The 19,197-nt window shown below is 41.0% G+C and overlaps 2 protein-coding genes across 2 annotated transcripts in view; one reads left to right on the top strand and one right to left on the bottom strand.

Annotated features, from left to right (window-relative positions):
• Positions 1-1,271: 1,271 nt before the first annotated feature.
• DYNLT1 (dynein light chain Tctex-type 1) lies at positions 1,272-6,682 on the bottom strand. Its single transcript, XM_037392855.1, has 5 exons — positions 6,552-6,682; positions 3,572-3,613; positions 2,281-2,404; positions 1,988-2,065; positions 1,272-1,696 (listed from the first exon to the last, which is right to left on the bottom strand). The coding sequence occupies exons 1-5, from the start codon at positions 6,576-6,578 to the stop codon at positions 1,626-1,628; spliced, it is 342 nt and encodes a 113-aa protein (XP_037248752.1). The 5' UTR covers positions 6,579-6,682; the 3' UTR covers positions 1,272-1,625.
• A 2,520-nt stretch (positions 6,683-9,202) lies between these two features.
• Positions 9,203-19,197, top strand: part of SYTL3 (synaptotagmin like 3) — a 33,554-nt gene continuing 23,559 nt past the window's right edge. The window contains exons 1-3 of the mRNA XM_037391842.1: positions 9,203-9,552; positions 13,573-14,127; positions 15,470-15,685. Of these exons, the coding sequence (XP_037247739.1) occupies positions 14,018-14,127; positions 15,470-15,685 (326 nt within the window). The 5' untranslated portion in view covers positions 9,203-9,552; positions 13,573-14,017. The remainder of the gene's footprint in view (positions 9,553-13,572; positions 14,128-15,469; positions 15,686-19,197) is intronic.

Below are 19,197 nucleotides of genomic sequence, written 5' to 3'. Positions count from 1 at the left end.
AACTCTGCTACAGAACTGTAAGGTATACACTCCTCAGTACAAGGTGTATATACACTCAGTATAGCCCTGTATTATTTACAAGGACATAAGCTAGAATAAAGAAGTCTCTTATCATGAAGGACATGTTTACAGAGATGTTTTGGAACCGGTATGCTAGCAGAAATATATGACTTTTACAGCTATATTAGAAGTCTCAAATGTACCAAGCCCAAACCTGCTGATCAACCTTTTTCCCAAACTTTTTTGACAGCAGAAACGCGTAGGCAGGAAGAGGACTGAAGCCTTGGCCTAGCACAGGGTCTTATACAGTCTGTTTGGATACACAGAGTTACCACAGAGAGCACCCCTGAGCACACCCCTGCGCACCTCGCGCTATAAAAAACATACCTTCTACTGTCATTTGATTTTTCATTATTATGTCTTTCCAGATCACGGAAACATACTGTTGTATTAGTAGCCATCTCATTCTAAACAGCTTTAGTTGACAGCCAGATTCTGAAAACATTTGACAGAGTTTCCTAAATAGAAGCAAATGCAGGTCACCCAGACTAACTCTAGCCCAGGAATACTCTCCCATGCTCGCTTTGTAATTCTTTCCACTTCACTAGCAATGAGCTACTGCTCACAGCAGCAGCATAGCAGTTCGCACAGGCAGTCCGAAATTCATAACATGCTTCCATTTCTTCAATTAGCTGACAAAGAAAACCTTACCCAAGCCTAAGCTGAAAACTTGTTGTACTTGTTTTTCCTTTGCAACTTTAGAAGGCAGGAGACCTATCCACATGTTATTTAGTAAGGACACCTTGAGGCAGCTTCCCCCCCCTTTCAGAAAGGATCATGTTTCACCAACTCTCGGGACTCATCACACTCACTGAATAGCACAACCAGTATAAAAGGTAGCAGGTAAGTTCAAGACCTACTTGACAGGAGTAACTGGCTGCAGTAGTGAATGATTATCCATGTAGAGCTTGCTGAGCACTTCTCCAATGCGAAAAACTCCACCTCTGTTTCTGTTCAAAGATTATAGTTATTTCTGCTATCCTTCCATACCCTAAATACCGTACAATCAGATTAAACCTGTCCCAAAACCAGAGCCAGGTTAACTTCTCATAAACATCACCTCATTTTCTTGCAATTTTTTATTGACTTTGGCAAAATTATGGAACTGCTTTGTGTTCTGCTACATACCTCAACTACCTTGAAGAGAATTAAAAGAACTGGAACCTTTTTTAAAAATAACAAGAGACTTACATTTAAATGAGTCACACCAATTGTTATGAATTTCAATAATTTAATGCTAACCAAGAGTAGAAAGTGTGAAAGTCGGTGTCTCATTTATACTGGTCTTAAAAAAGTTATCTAGAGAAAGTTTTACACTGCAGCAGATTTCAGTATTAGCACCTTGAAGAGAAGTTCTTGAAGTGTTAAGACAGTATGGCAACACTGGTACAATACTAAGTACAAACATAAACCATATAACAACATGTTTTCACATTCTACATTTAAAAAAACCAAAGTTACTTAAGTACATTAAAAACAGAAGTTGTTCAGTGTATTCACAGTTTAAGTAGAGATGGAATCAAGTGCTGGAGTAGAAAAGAGAAGGATGAATGACTTCAAGGCAATTATATTGCAAGTCCAAAGGCACTGACTATACAATACATAGTCTTGTTCTCCCATCTCACAGTGCAGGTTCCTACAAATACAAAAAAGGGGTTCAGAGACAGAAGAAAGTTACAGTGATAAGTGCATGCCCTTATATGCAGCCATTACATGCAGGTTTGTAATTGTTTACATTAAGAATGAATTTTCACAACAGCTTTTCATATGTATCAGTTGGCATCACTGCCACAAGGAAAAAAGACGAAACTGCATGCTATTACTCCAAAACTATAGCACTTGGAAAAAAAGAATAGTACACTGCCTAGTCTTAAAGGGACTAGCATTACAGTGGCAAGCTGAAAAACCCAACAGTTGTGCTCCTTACCATCACTGGAGTTGTCCCAGAAGCAAGAGCTTGCTGTATGTAGCCCAGCACCATTCTTTTGCATAATCACACAGGTCACTGTTAGCCAGTAGAGAAGCTTTTAGTAATTTATCACTAAATTAACATTTAGCTACATTTTTGCTTAGCATAGTACATACATGCAACACATATGCATATATACATGCTTACGAGTAGTTTATAGACATGGTTCTTGTCAAGATCTTCCCCCACCCCCTAGCCATCAGCGCACTTGACTTTACCAGCTTCAACAGAAAAGAGAAAGCTGCGCTCACCAATATACTTGAAAGGCTTCCCCAGCTTTGTGAGTTGGCTTAACGTTTGTTCCACCACACTGGTTGTCCACTGGTTCACTTTGCTGTGCTGGTAGGCATTGCCACCTATCGCACTTTCTATGGCCTATTGGTGACAAACATATTTTATAATGCATGAATAAACTGCACTGCTGTCCGTCTACCAGGCACCCATTAGCCCATTCCAACGTCAAATACTAAAGATGAGACCCCCGTACCCACAGAAAAAGTCCTAAATACTGCTTGTCCATCCTGATCATTGGAAGTGTTTTCAATTATTACAAAACTTTCAGGTCAGAGTTTGAGCCAGGCATAGAGGAAATTACCATAGATTCCACTCTCTTTTCATTTTGTGATATTTTGATTATTTTAATTCCTATCCCAATGTCCCAAAGCCAGAGTTACGAGAAGGGTCTTGCATTTAAACAGTCCTGAAAAGACTGGAAAAAACACACACAGCAATGGCTCATTCACACATATTCTATGGAAATGAACTCCAGACTTTTCAGCAGAATCCTTTTTGGGAAATAAAACCCACATGGTTGCTGGTTACCAATAAAGCAGAAGCTTTCACCCAAATAACCCATTCTACTTATGAGGATAGTTTCTCCTTTACGATATAAACCAAAATACATTAAAGCTGCATGTTTTTCATTGATACATTTTTTCCTCACAGAACTTGTTTTAAAAATAATCACAAAATTATTTCAGATTCAGAAGAAACAGGAGCATGTATTAAAGCATGTGGATTCAATTTACGAAGTCTGACCAAAACAGTTGTTTTGCAACAAGAAAAAGATTGTACTAGTTTACAAGAGGAATTTGGGACACAAAACTCAAATCCCTCTGGAAATTTTCTACACAGGAAGTTCATGACTGAACTATTTTTGTTGCTAAGAAACATTTCAAACAAACAAAAACTCATCTTAGAAGAAAAGCATCTCAAAAGAACACAGTAACATGCGTATTCAGACAGCCTATAAAAAATGCCTATCCCTCATAGAAATTCAACTAGGGATACACTGCAACTAGAGAGGAGCATATGAAATTATTTCAATTATCTTTTGGATTTGTAATACACATCACAACTAAAGCTAGGTGTCACTTCCACTTAAAGCATATACATTGGTTAAATCAACAATTATCTATACTTTGATAGTAACCATTCTAGAAATCTATTACATATCAGTTACCAGATTTTCTCGAATGCCTTTCAGCACATGGCATACAACATACTATACTTTCACACCAACAAAATGAAAATGTTGTTTACCTCTTTAATGATGCTACTGACTTCATCAACAACAAAGGATGTCTACAAAAAAAAAGTAGAATTTTAAATAATCAGTGGACACATTCTTCTGTTTACAGAGTCAAGCTTTGTTAAGAACAGGCACTAGAACCTTAATTTATGCTTGTCAGATTTCTTGCAAGTCAGAAGATACCACGTCTTCCCTTATTAGCTCATATGTACCCTGGCTCCCTGAACCCACTCAAATTAACATTCTTAACAAAGTAATGAAAGTAACAGATTAACTAATATTGGCTGGCCTTTTGAGTCAAAGTGTTCAAATTTTAACTTGAAAGTATTTTAAAATAATACACATAGCACTTATGCACACACATATTCTCATTTTACAGTAAGTTTTAATGTCCACAATTCACAGTGAGGTTGCAGAGAAAAGCTTGGTGCGCAGACACAGCTTACAGTTAAACAGACATCTCCAAGGCACATATGTGGAAAAAACATCAATTCACAGCACAAGGAAAAGCTGTCATGACAACCTCAGCTGGGGAGAAGAAAACTGCCCCTTGGAAACCAAAGGGAAAATCTAGCTTGCTGGACTCCCCACCACCTTCAGCCTTCTCTCAGGCTCTGGGGAGTAGGGATGAAGCACGTGGAATCAGAACAGAGAAGGTCCCAATATTTTACTAATCTTAAAAGTACTATCTGTTTACTTGTATGGTTAGTGTTTTAGTCCCTGAGCTATTGCTGCCTCCCATGTAAGGTGGCTAAAACAAGCTGCCACCACTGCTGGGGAGCCAGCCACCCCCTGCAGCTCTTCAAAGGGCCAGGGAGCACTGGTAGGTGAGCACTTGGCACCACAGCCAGCCAGCCACCATGTTTTTACTACTAGGTATCTCATAGCCTCCCCTCACAAACCAGAAGAAAGGAATCAATGAGAAGAAACGCACATAACAGCAAACTAACAGATTTCAAAAGACTGAACAAGGATTTCAAAATTAACGTAATGGAGCCTACGTTGACCGAGTTTTCACTGGGAGGTCTGTCAGCTTCTTCAGCTGGCAAACACAACTAACAGTGTAATACAGGTGTGCGGTCAGGACATCATTACACCTGCTCAGGATTTCAACATCATATTGATAAACCTTTCAGAAGGTGAACAGCCTAGCCAGCTTTAATGACATGTGACATTCAGAAAGATGGGAGCAGCTGAGTGTTCTCCGTGACATAAGAAACAGCACGCAATGCCTTTTCTGTAACTACTGAGAGGCACCAATTTGCTCGCACACTTCAACATTTCTAAAAGCTTTTATGTGCTATGGCAAACTGGCTTTTATTTACAGCTTTGACTTTAATTTTAATATGCCTCATTTGTTTTCATGGTAATAGGTTTTACGGGTGCTTACATTTTAAAGTGCACCAGCGTATTTAACCAAATGAGAGCTACAATTATCAAAATAGTCTTTCCCATAAAGCATAAGTTAAGAACAGGCATGCCAGACATGCTGGCAGACATGAAGCATGCTGTCTGGCAAGATGATAAACCATATACAGGTTTTTTCTTCACAAAGTCTACAACTCTGCTCGCAAACACCTTTGAGTGAGCACAAACACTGTTCACCACAGTAAACCAAATTAAATTCAACCTGAGTTCTCAAAAGCATTTCAATATCTAATTTGTACTGAAACAAGTGGGGAAGGGCCATAAAGAGATTTGAGGATTTGGTTCTAGGGTTGCTGTTACTTCTCAGCCTTCCTTTTCTGGCAAGAGAGCATATATGGGTTTAGATGCACAACAAAGCAGAACATAAAGTTCTGATATCCAGCTTTGTGATTTATATGCTTAAACTGAGCTGCCAAATAATACAAGCCCCTCTTTAAGTAAGATGATGTAAATACTTTTTGTACTGAAAAATAAAGGGAAAACATACAGAAGCTTTATGACTTTCCTGTGCTACACCTCTGGCACAAGGAAAGCAGATGTAGTTTCCAGTATCTTGTTTAAAAGGGGTGCTCCCAGCCAACAAATGCAAACTGCAAAGCCGTATTATCTTTCAGTAATACTGAAGACGTTTTTGAAAACAGCTATAAGAATGAAGTTCGAGCATGTTGGTAACATTTTTTAAAAAATACCCATAACTGTGTAACACAGGCCAGGCCCAGCAATCAGGACAAGGCTTTCTGAACAGCACAAGCCTGACACCCCTTCACCCCTCACACTGCTTTGCTATTGTCTCACCAAATGACAGTGCAGCTGTTTAAGAACACTGCAGCAAACCGCCACAGCTCGGACAAGCTCTGCAAGAGCAACGCTCGCTGGGTAGCCATTTGGCACGAGAAAGAAAAAGACCCTTGATTTATCAGACTTCGTTAACATGGTAGAACATCTCATTAGCGCGTCCCTGCCTGGACTCTCCGCACACAAATATTGTTCGAGTCTTTCACTCCCCTAAACCGCACCAGCGAAACGCCCAGCACAGCGCCCTGCTCCATCCTGCCGGTGGAGGCAGAGGCCACGATACCCCCAGCGCTTTCTGCGGGCGACCCGCAGCGGCAGAGGGGCCTGCGTGGGCCGCCGCCGGGGAGAGGCGCCCGCCCCCCGAAATACGGACGGGGGCGGCCCCGCCCGGCAACCCCCCTCACGCCGCCAGAGGCCGGTAACCCCACTGCACGCTGCCAGAGGCCCGTAACCCCCCTCACGCCGCCAGAGGGGCGGCCCCGCCGGCTGGGCGGCGGGAACAAAGGCCGGGCCCGTCTCCAGCGTTGCCCGGGACGCGCGGCTCGCAGCCGCCGCCAACTGCCGGTGTCACCCCAGGGGCGGGCGGTGGGGGATCGGGGCGAGGCGAGGAGGGAGTGGGGGGTGTCCCAGTGGCCCCGGGCTTGCCGCGGGGAGGCCGAGGGGTGGTGTCCGGGACGGGCAGGTATCGCCTAAGACCCTGCGCCGGCCCCGCAAGGAGAAGCTAGGGGTGGCCCGAAGTCGCCCTTCCCCTGCCCGCCGCCCCGTTACCTCCTCCCCCGACTGGAAGTCGTCCATCTTCTCGGTGGAGCCCCTCACGCCGCAACGGACACCCCGGCACCGCCCCCTCACCCGCTGCGCCCCACGCGCCGGCCGCTGCCTGCAGTGCGCCTGCGCCGCCGGCCCCGGCTCCACGCTCCCGCCGCGTCGGGCTGCGGCGCCCGCGGCGCTTGCGCAGTGCTGCGCGCGGGCGGTGGCGCCCGGCCATAGAAGCCGCTCGGCGCTCTGCGCCTGCGCGCTCGGCTCTGCTTGGGCTCCGTACGGCCCGGCGCTTCCCCGCCCCGCCGGCCGCCAGCGCGCTTGCGCACTCTGCGCGGCTCGGGCGCGTAGCAACCGGGAGCGCCGCGGTCGCTGCGTCGACTGCCGCAGCGGGGCTGAGCCCGCCCGGCGCCCTCCAAGATGGCGCCGTTTCCATAGCGACAGCGCGGAGGGGCTGGGAGGGGCGGGGCGGCGCGGGGCGGGGGGGCAGCCATGGCGGTGGCGGAAGCCGCGCAGCCTGAGGCTGAGGGAGAACGGGCGGCCCGTCACGCCAGTGTTTTTCACGCAGGTGGCTTGCCGTTCGTGTGCCGCGGGCGTGCCTGCGGGGGTGGATCCGAGAGGCCCTTCCCTGGGAAAGGGGGGGTCTGCGGCTTGCTTCTGGAAACAGCTTGAAAAGAAGGCTGGAGGATGTCATGTATACTCAGCAACTGAAAAAAGCCATGGAAAGACATGAGGAATATCTGAATTCTTACAGTTCTAAGCAGATCCTGTTATTTTTAGCAACCAGAATCTGGACAATGAAGTTAGAGGGCACACTTTGCACAGTTTATGGAGTGGGGGGGGCCCAGTGTTTACAGATTGTCTAAATTACTGTGGATGTCAACTCTGAGAGTGGCTCTAGATGGTGGAAGATGATGTTCAGGTTCAGCGTGGCCTGGGTGAACTGCAGAAATAGCCTGAACGATTTAAAAATTAATTCACTGGGGGCAAGTGCAAAGGCCTGTACTGAGGCAGGAATAACCAGCTTTATAAATGCAGACAGGGCAGGACCAGCTCAGCTCACTCGGCAGCCATTGCATTGACCAGAGAGAGTGTGTTAGGTATGCTTTACCGCAACTCATCATATGGTGCTGTTAAGGAGATGCGATATCGGAACCCGGAAATGGGCATATAGCTTGCAGGAAGAGGGAAGTGGCATTCCTATTGCACTCTGCAATAAAGCCTCACCAGGAATACAGTGGAATACTGCATCCAGTTTTAGGCATTGTATTTCAAGAAGGTTGAGGGACTTGCAATGTCAGGGCCTGAGTGCGCTGACAGGTTGCAGCTGTGGCCTCCGCCCCTGCGACCTCTGCTCCGGGCCTGTCTCTTTGGCAGGCTGCAGCTCTACATTTTGACCTTATCTCTAGTCCTCTGTCAGGCCCTGCCTCCTGTTGCTCCTGAAGAAGAAAACTCTTACTGGTCACCTCACTTTGGGACTGCACAGGCATCCTGCGGCCAGCACCCGCTCTGCCTGCCCCGCTGGGATACAGCGGGACTATGGCTGGCTGCTGAGCTCACCCTTGGTCCCTCTGAGCCCTGTGCTTGCTGCTCCCGCCAGCCAGAAAGCAGAGACAAACACATGAGGACTATGGGAAGGCTTAATAAGTGGTGCTTGTTTAGACAAAAGAATAAAAGGTTATAACTTGGTTATAGTCTTAGCACGTATAAAATAGCACAGCAGTTTTTCATGTCCAGGCATGAGAGGGAAAAATACAACGAGTTAAAAGTGTGGTGGTTAAGGCTTTGGTTAAATATTAGGGCAAAGCTGGTGGCAGGGCTAATGTTCCTCAGCCTGAATGTGTAATACTACAAATCTGTTGCTGTGGGTAGTAACAATCCTCAGGTTATTTCTGGTCTTTCATCTAAAGTTTTGCCTGAAATGAAGGCCTAAATAATCCAAATATTCTTTATTGAGCATAGCTCTGTGCCCCACTAACAGTTGCTTTCCCTTCAGTGATAACGGTTGAAGAAGGTGATTAAACTTGACCTACACAGGTGGAAATATTTAAATCTATTTAACTTAATGAGGTTATAAAATTGCAGGCTGTTTAATGTTGCCATGTGAATAGAATTACAGTGCTTTGTTTAATTTTAACTTGAAATAATATTTCTTAAAACACCCAGAACACTAAGAAGGGCTTCTGCATTGTATATAGAGTTTATCTGGTAGAGCCAGGAACAAGAAAGGAGAATGACCTGCAGGAACAGCCTCTCTTCTTTTTCGAACTAGGAAATAATTCAGATGTAATTTTGAACTTCATTACTCACAGTTGGTTCTATAATAGACTGACTTAGGATATCCAATCCTAGTAACATTTTAACTTTTAATTGCTATCTGAGATCAGATTTCCAGTTGGAGGTAAAATAATTTTCTTTTCGCTGATGCATAAAAAATAAATTCTTTTGAACTGTTATCTGTACTAATTGCTTTCTCATTCAGACCTGAATAGAAAACTATTTTGTGTCCAGGAGAGAACTGTTTGCAATACAAGCAGTTTTCTGTGCAAGTCCTGGGGACTTTGAGGTTAGTAGTATTTCACATCTATAATTTCTGAAAAAGAAATTATGTAGAACTCAAAGCCACTGCTCTTCCTGTGTGCGGCTTGAAGACGGAGCGTATTTTGATTATATCAGTCAGCTTTTATAGTCTCTTGTGCCTAGCCTCTTTTTAATGTTAGAAAAATGAAGAACTTCTCTTTGATTGTTAGTTGCTGTTGCTGGTAACAAAGCCAGAGACTTGGCAAAAGCTGTTGTGACACTAGAGCTTTGTTGAGTGTATTTGCTTTTAGCTGTTTTGGGGATGCTCCTCTGTACATACATCAGTCTAATTTTGGTGCCCAAAGGAAGGAAAGAGGGTGGAGAACAACCACCAGGGTTTTTTTTAAGGAAAGATAAATAAATAGTAAGAGTGCTACTGATCTCTTAAAAGCAGTTTACTTCCACACATCTTTGTTTGATGGCTGGTGAAAAGGTAAGGACATCAATTTAATCTATTCTATAGGACATTGCATGGGGGGGATGCATTTTTACTTACTGGAATAGTGTTTTTTAAACTGCAAAGATTTCAGGGAAAGACCAAAACTGGAACATAAGTGTTTATGGTTTTTGTTGGTTTTTTTATTGTTGGTTTTTTTTTTTTAATTTAAGTGCTGGGATGGGATGTTACTGAAATCCCAAGACAACTTTGTTAAAACATTATCAAAGAACTTAAACTAATTTGCATGTGGGTATGCAAGGATATGAAAATTAAACTGTTGCAGCCAGGTAGTATAAAATACCACTTGTAACTTTCTTAACTAAGAATAAGTTTATGTGAATTTATTTCTATTCTATAGAATAGAAAATAGATACAAATTATGGCAGCTTTTGTGATAATTTTTACTCTGAACCTTCTTATTCTGTGTCCTAGCTACTGATGTATTACGTCCATCTTCTGGGTTAATGGATGAAGTAATCCAATTATCTCCAGCCAATGAAGGCTGTGACTTTAGAAGATCAGTTTATTTATACTTATTTAATTGTCATTATTTTGGTGATGCTTAAAGATCTGAAAGGAGATCAATAATACATTACATGCAGAGGTGCTTCAAGACAAAGCTTGCTAAGTCAGGCATTTCTAAGTTTAAAAACTTAAAAAAGAAGCTACCTTTGCAAACTTGATCTTGCCTTAGGTAGGCCTTTTGATTTTTCTTTGGTTACATAACTACATACTATTTTAGCCTGATAGAAAAAAGCACAGTGAGTTTGCACTGTGGGCATCTATGTCTCCCTCTCCTACGGTGTGACCACTTTGGTTGTCCCATCTCCTTTACAATGGCTTTGAGACCTCACAGGTTGTTTTCAAAAAGCTACTGATCCATTTGCAAGGTGCCTGATACTGGATTATTTTAAATACATAATTTAAAATTATGCTTGAACAAAATACTTTATGTGAGCTTTGTGCTGAAAAGGGGAAAATGTCATGGTATTTACTAAAGAGGTTGCAGTTGCTTTTGGTTTTACATAGAAGATGCTTGGCTTTGAGGTTAGCTGATGGTGTAAAAAAGCTAGCTAGTTGGATTCAGTGGGTAAACATGAAAGGAGAGCATCTGTGAAGATTTTTAAGATTGTTTTTTCCTGTCAAGAAGGGTCATTACTGAAAACACCACTTCTTTATTACTGCTAAAAAACTAATGTAATGCAGACAACTTTGGTGTTAGAAAAGCCCTTTACAATGGTAAAGGGCTTTTCAGTCCAGTTTGAACATCTCTGTGAAATGATTATGAGCTCAAGCCTGTTGTGGGGCACAAGGATTATCTCCCATTTTGGGGGATACAATATTTTATTTATTCATTCTTAAAGCTACCTTATCATTAAGCTAGATTTTGAGTTATCTTTGAATGTGCAAGAAAAATTGACAGAACACAGCATTTGTCAGAGCTTAAATGAAGATTAAAAAAACCCCAATTGTAGAAATGTCCAGGTGTAATATTGATAGAACTGTTGACTACATTGATATATTTTAAGCTTTATTCTATGCAGCATGTGATGATCTTGCCCAGCAGTGAGAGCACCACGGTGGCTTTTTTCCTCTCTGCATAGTGAGAGACACTGTAGGACATAGGGCCTCCGGAACTTTTGCTCTGCAGTAAGTTTGTTCTGTTGTTTGGTGCCGGAAGATGATCCTAGTCCCTGCTGGCAATCTACTGCTGGCATTAGATTCAGTGCTTATGATTTATCACTGTGAATAGGATACGAAGTGTAGCGATAGATCAACTGGTTTTGATGATGGTGTTTGCAGTATCACAGGTAGGTTGAGGTTGAATGCTCTTCTGAAGAGTCCTGCATGGGCTAGGGCAGAACCCGTGTCTCCCAGGGGGAATAGCTGTGAGCCACACAAAGTGGAAACAAGGGGAGGCTCCAATCTGTTCCTTCCCTCACACCATTTAAATTTGTGCAAGCTTGAATAGCTGAAAGCATGTATTAAAAAAATAATATATATGCATCTCTAAATAAGAGTCTTTGTCTTCTCAATATTTTTCATACACTAAGATGTCATCCGAAACCTGTTTCCCAAAACAGGCTTGAAATATGGAAAACTTTGTGCCCTTCTGAATAAGGGAGGTAGTCTCTTTTTTTAAATAATTTGAAGGAGGTATCACATAGTAACTATTTCTGTGTTTGCTTAGCTGCAGGTGTTGCTCTTAGTAACTGTTTTACTTGTTTCTTAATAGCTCTGTAAGTCATTCGTATGTTTTCTTTAAGATCACTAGAGCGGTTTTATTGGATCCACCTAATAGTGACTATCATGAATTTGCTAACTTTTACTGATGCTTCAGGAGGATTTCCTGATGACATTGAAGATATGCTAGCCTTTGGAAGTCCTGGGAGTTTACAGAAAATGTAATTTATGCTGTAATGGGTGTCTTGGTATCCTGTATAATGCAGAGGTGTCAGAGTTTGTACTGACTGCTCTGTTAGACTGTATTAACTTAAATGGAGTTGAAGGCTCTGAACACGCTTATCAATCCCGGGATTCTTAAGGTGAAAGATGAAAGCAGGTGAAGGATACAGGGGCCTTTGAAAATGACATATATTGTGTTAAAAAATTGCTCAGGCTTTTTAGGTTTCAACTGAGTAATTTCCTGTGAAATTGCAGCTGGTAAGGAAATGAAATATGATTATGCCTATCTTTGTCTCTCTTGTTTCCACAGGAAACCAATCTCTTTTTTTTTTTTTTTTTTTTTTTTCTTTGTTAGCACTACTTCTGTGAAACGCTTTGTCCTTTTGATGTCTGTGGAAGGGTTTAATGGAAATATACAAAAGAATGGAATGCATACTGTTTATAAATACAAATTATTACCTCCTGCTTTTTTTGTGGGAAAATAAGTACAGTAATTGGGACAAGTTATATGTAAAGTAATTCCCTGCACCAAAAAAAATACATTGTCACTGTATAGCTGAAGTATTATTGTTGTTGGCTTGTTGTTTGGTTTTTGTGTTTTGTTGGTGGGGTTTTTTTGTAAACCTTAAAACTCACAGTATTTTAAAATAATGGTCCAGCAATGCACATAGTTGGTCACATTCTCAGCTGAGGTCCATCAGTGAAGTGTCAGTAACTGCTTTGGAAAGCATTACCCTTCTGTCCTACTGTCTAGACATTCTGCCTACAGCCTGACTGTATGTATTTAGCTCAGATTAAGTTTGAAACACTTAACCAATTTTCATATACTTATCTTTAATATTTTGTGTGCCATAAGTGGAACTCTTACGTAGTACACACTAGACAGCAGTATTAAAACTGAATATAATGAGTAAGCTGAATTAGATTGAATAATCATTTTTTTCTCTTGCAAAGTATATTTACATTATTTTCTGTTTTAGTGGGAGTTTTACAAAAGTAAAGGTCACAGAATGTATCCAAAATACAGTTGTGACTCTGTTTAAATACTTCTTCTATATTTGTACATTAATGTCACCAGTTTGAGACCAAAATTACTGGTGCACTGAGCTGGAAATAATAAATGTCTTAACTCTTTAGTGTTTGTGTGTGTTGATGAAGAGCATTATTGGGTATTAAACTGTTTATCTAGACTTGCCAGGCCTGGGTAGTTGATAGAAGTGACTCTTAGAGGGTGTCTTTCCCTCTTTCCTCTTAGGCTTGCAATGTTTTGTCTTTTCAGTAAGATAGGATTAGAAAGGGACATTTCTGTCTCAACCAGCATGACTTTTCCAGTCATGAGGCCTGTAGGCCAGCGTTCAAAACAAGCTTAAGCTTTTTTATTGGTTGTTTTATGCTAACTGTACAAAAAAATGTGAAGGTACATGGCTGAGTGTTGATGGACAGTATGGTGAGACTGTCTGAAGAATGGGACTGTCTTAAAACCTCTGCTGTATCTGAATTAGTGCATGAAAGGTCTGAATATAGCAAAATGTGGTCTTCACATACTATTTGAAATGTCTTGAAGAGGTGAGGAGGGGAGAGAATAATATGTATTCTTTGTCTCCCTAGGCCTGGAAATAACAAATCTACAAGACCAAATTAAAAAAAAAAACCAACATTCCCTCCACTCCTTGACACTATCTCTTTATGAATTGTCCCTCCATCTGGTGACACTTAAAGCCCTATCCCGGACCTTGCTGCAAGCTCTCATCTCTTTTGGAACCACTTTCAGCAAAAAGAAGAATAAGAAGTTCTTTCATGTGAAAAAGACAAGACTGCTGTGTCCTTGCAAAGTGCTCATATTCTCTGGGTAGCAGAGATACTTCAATGATGACTTGTGTGAAGATAGACATGGTTATTTTTCTCTTCAAGGGTATGACACAGTGACTGTATCACCAATCAAGTAAGGGCAGTTAGTAAACACTCAGACTATATTATACTCTACAAAGTGTAACTTCTGGATGTAGTAGAACCATAGGACAGCGGTCTACAAAACAAGTGAAGCCTGGGAAAAATGGCCTGTGAATATAATCTAAACTTCCTTAAGGAATTAGAACGAGAGGCTGTTCTGGAAGTCCTGTACCGTGACCAGATGGTGAGAAAAATGGAAGAGGAAAGAATAAGGTATCTGCCATTTCCCTATTCCTGTATTTTGGTTCCTTTTTTCTCAGAAGTCCTTTTCTTCCTCTTTGCTGCCCTTCAAAATGTGTTCATTTATTTTAATTCTTGTTAGCTAATGCCTTTTTATTCTTTGGGAAAACTAAAGGTTATCCAGAGCCTCTTGGATTTACCATACTATTGACTACTCTACAGTGAAGATGAGCAAATACTGTTGAATGAATACTTGAGGAATTTTACTTCTAGCCCTTGTAGAAAGTTTAGCTGCTGCTTATATTTTTTCTATGAAGGCTTTATGACATTCTCATCATGTTCCTATGTAGTCCTGGTAACACAGAACATGTTCAGATCTTTGGTTGGCTTATGTAACATATTTTGCCAAGACTGGATTTAAGAATCATTAGATACATGCTCATTGTGCCGAATCCATCACTGTCCCTTCTCACATACAACAGGTAGCAAGTGCACCACACTGTCTTGGAGCTTGTTACCAGTGTCAGCAGATGTCATTGTTAGGAAAAGGATTTTCTGTATTTACTCAAATTATGGAAGTATTTCAGTTGCGAAGGGCATTTTATTTGCCTTATGTCAGGGCTAGGGCAAGGATTTCCTTGCAGCTTATACCTTGCTTTGTCACATTGCATCCCCATGTGAAACAGGGTATTTGTGTTGTTAAGTTAGGTATTTTTATTCTCTTAAATCTAGAAGCTGTATTTACAGCAAATATTTGCATAAATATTACTGGACATATTGAATGATAACGAAAAATGAAGGGTTATAAAGAAAGTCTGAATTGGTTAGAAAATCCCTTTCAACTGTTGATGTTGCTAACAACTGAAAACATAGATATTGATTATTTGTACATGTAGTGGAAGAAAAGGTAATGAAAGGGAGAGGTTTTGATATTTTGTTCTGATATCTTTTTTATTTAACTTTCGGATGATGCATTTGTTGTGATTATTTTTACTTGATAAAAGGTTTGATTTTTGGATAAATATGATAAAATACATTATCAAATGAAAGGAAGCAGCATTTAGTCTCGGGTTTTGTGTGTGAGTATATAATCACTTGCATACACAATTTCAGTGCTGTGCCCTAAGTGTGCATAATTGACACGAACAGAACCCTGTTTTTACTCTTTATGTGTGGATGTGGTTGCATATACAGTTACAGTGCAAAAATGCTGTGTGTAGACACCTTCAGACAGTGCTCAATTGAGGTAAAATTGAGGGCATATCTCCCATTGCTAATGATATTGCACAACCAGGGCATTAGCTTGTGAATTACCTGGGGGTCTCGGTCTATTAAATTTATTTATTTATTTACTTTACTTTACCTGGGTTTTCAGGAAACTGAAACTGCAGGTGCAGCAGCTTCAGTGGAGAGGTGCAGGAAATGTACGCCGTGAATACCAGGAGAGGTCTTGTGCTCGCTGTCAGAAATCACTTGGGTTGTTGATAAACAGAGGTGCAGTATGCAATGGGTGCAGCCATCGAGTGTGCTCTGAATGCCGTGTCTGCCTGAATCCCTGCCTTTGGAAATGCACTGTTTGTTATGCTCACGGGTAAGAAATTTTTTTTGGTTTGGATGTTGGATGAAGTCTTGGTAGCAATGAAATTGATGGTAATTTTGTGTTACACTTCATGTAGTCAGGATTTCTCTTCTTATATTTAGCAAAAGTTAGTGTGACAAAGATGACAATGGTAGAGCATAGGAACAGTCATTAGTTTGTGAACTGCAGAGAGAACTCCTTCCCCTGACTCAGTGCTGCACCGGAGCATCATAAGAAGTCGCTGAAGGTAGTGTGGTATAGCTAATTTCTTGACAATTTCCTAATCGTGATTTTTTTGCCTCATACTACAGGAGTGAGGAACCTGGATTGATGAATAATTTGAAGTCATGCTTTATATAAATTTCAAAAGCTAAAAGCATTAATAACATTATCAGGAATTGTTTAAATGTGGTGAGAAATCCAAATTTATTTACTTTGTATTAGTTGTTTTTTCTTTTAGTATGTCATCTCAGTTTTGTTTTCCAGGAAACCGGAAGCAATCTTACTTTTACTTTATTGGTACAATTTTAATATCCTAATACTCCATCATAGTCCATTCTATTCATCAGAATCTTTCTAAACCAAATGGTTTAGCTGTATTTCCACCTTTGATGAAAAATAGCATTATTTAGGAAAGAAAGATAGTTTTGGAAATGAATCAGCAGCTGTGCTGGATGATATATATCCCTGTACATAGCCTGAAAATTTGAATGAAATTTTGCTTTATGCCAACACAAGACTAATACACCACTTCACTCCCTCTCGAGATGCCAAAATGAGATTTAAATAATGCCTGGGAAATGTAACGCAAGGTATTGGTCTTAAGTGAAATGAATTTCTACTACTAGTTTGGTAATTTTTTATAGTTTGGAGGAGACTGTAAGCTATCACTACAAAGATGTTCCCTGAATCCTCAATTTCATTTGGAATTACATTAAATAGGCAGATTAGCTCCATCCCTATTTGATGCAAAGCAGTTTCTAGATTTTGGTGCATGTATTTCACTATCTCTGCTTCATACTTTACACACTAAAAGGAAAGGTTATAAAGTTAACTTTCCATATCCTCCTCTAGAGACCTCCCTCTGCTTCCTCTTCCTTTAAATTGGTTTCCAGTTATTTGGTGGCTCCAGTGGAAATCCCCTATAGAGAGTGACTAGTTGTTAAGCTGCCTTGTATAGTGCTGCACAACCTTAATTATTTCATAAGCTTGTCCAGACGTTTAATGTTAAAACCAGGAAAGCACTATTTAAATGAATTAAAAGATGTTTTTACTTTTCCTTGCGGGAACTACATTTTTTGTCTTGCTAAGATAGAGGAATTCTTCAGCTGTCATTGAAATTCTCTTTATAGCAAAGAGGCAATGCATTTGATCTTGTTTAGTTGTGATGCAAACTCCACTAAAATTGGTCAGACTTCTTCCATTACCTTCAGTGAGCTTTACATCAAGGCTGCAAATCTCAAGAAGTATAGGGAGTACAGCAGTGTGGTAAATGCTACTCAGTGCCTTCTATTTACCCTGGAGAGGGGAAAATAGGATGACAGAAATGTAAGAGCTGATTTTCAAGTCCTGATCAAATCTAATTTTGAGTCTTGGTTACCACTAGAGTATTTTTTCCTGAACAAAACATTATCTGCAGCAGCACAACTGAGATTCTCTCCTAGACGCTAGGGTCATGTTTGTAATGAACATGCTTAAACGCCTCAGTGGAAGAGCATGCAGAGATAAGTGAATGTTCACTGTTTACAAAATAAGAAATTTTAAAAGCCTTGTGGAATGACAAAGTTTGTATCTCTCACCTGGAAGAGGCAACTCTTATGTGAATGCAGTTGGTCTAGTGTGTGGTTTGGTTTTTTTTAAGGAATACTGTCTTCTAGGAGTCTAGAAATACATTTGCCTTGAGGGAGTTTAGTCTGTTTTACCTGATTAGGATGGCTCTTTATCAGCTTCCTTGTCACACTTTCGATCATAGCTTAATACAGTCTTTAGCCAAAAAAAAACCCCAAACCCAAACACCCAAAGAAGGCTATTGCCAGAACTGTTTTCGTCTTGTGAGTGGTCTCATTATCACATGAGTGTGCAGAACTGGAGATTAAACTCTGGGAAGATAACTATGGGTAATGGAAAGAATATAAAGGGAAGGCTGGAGATGAAATTGAGGCACTACCAATGCAGAGCCCTTGAAGATCTAGTGCAGCCAGGGTTTTCAGACATTTACTAGTTAATAGATCTCCATCCAAAGTAAGTATCCTGTCTCAAAGTTATTTTAACCTCATTTTCAACTCATCTGTGTTCAGTTGTGCACAAGGATCTATGTTTAGGCAGGAAAATAAATAGTGCAATCTAAACAGGTAGTGATTATTTTTTTTTTTAATATTCTGCTTTGCTCCTTACAAGGGTATTATTTTAAATGCCTAAAATGCCTTAAAATCAAGCCACAGAAATAAAAAGCAGGATCCTACCTATAGTTTGTCTATTTTAACATAGAGTAAGGTTAAGTGTGAAATGGCAGACCCAGGGATTTTGTTGCCTGTCCTTTGGCAGATACCACCATAGCTCTCATGTTTAGAGACTTTTGCTTTCTTAAGGAGGTAAGCCCTACACAAATTTGCTGTCTGTATGTTGTTGCCAGTTTCAAGCAATTCTGGCAGAGGAAATGGTAATAAAGAGATGAATTTCATAGAAGGAAAATTGACTACTGTGTAGAGAAGAAAGTTGAGTAGTGCCTGTACTAAGGAAATTTTTGCAGTGGGACTTCATCCTATAAAGCATCTGAAAATCCACAAGGAACAGAGAAATATGCCCTAAAAATGAGTAGGACATTTGGGTAAGAACTTGGAACCTGAAGACACCAGAGAATCCCCCACCTCAGTTAAAATTCTTTTGGTCTCTTTAATAATGGACGAGTTCAGATTGCAGCCTTCATCTAAGTCAGTTGGAGACAAAATGCAAGAGTCAAATCTGCTGAAGATCTGCTCTTGACAGAGCTATCTAGGCTGATATAATTTTATACTTGTTAATCGTTACTTTTCTGATGCTGTGATCCTGGTGTCTGTGCATTGATGTTAGTCTCCACGAAATGGAGACAGACGGGCCATGAAGCCATCACACCATCAGGGTTGTGGAGCTCAGTGGTCCCTGGCAGCCTTCCCAAGTTGTGCCTGGGAGCGTGTCCTTTATCATTAACTTTCCCTGCTCCTCGGACTAGGCTGCAGCTGGAAGCAGTCAGCACACATGCCTGGGCTGTATGGCAGGCTGGTTGTGTAGACTGGAGTGGACCCTGGCGGTGGCTTCAGAGCAGTGCCTAGAGCAGTATGTGTTGTTCTCTACGGGCAGTCCTACGTAGCAAAAAGGAAGAAAAAAATATGGAGGGGGGGGGGGAGTCCTTTGCAGACCCACAGGAAAATCAGTCAATAGAGTCGGCAGTCATATTTTTATTTTTATTGTAGGATTAAGAAAGGTTGTTGGATTGTTAAAAAGTTATCAAGCATTTGAAGAAGTGCGCTTTGGAAAATGTTGATTCA

Source organism: Falco rusticolus, chromosome 6 (assembly GCF_015220075.1).
Source record: "Falco rusticolus isolate bFalRus1 chromosome 6, bFalRus1.pri, whole genome shotgun sequence".
NCBI classification, from domain to species: Eukaryota; Metazoa; Chordata; class Aves; order Falconiformes; family Falconidae; genus Falco; species Falco rusticolus.
Note: the sequence above shows the minus strand (reverse complement) of the source record. Positions and strands in the feature narration are given on the sequence as shown.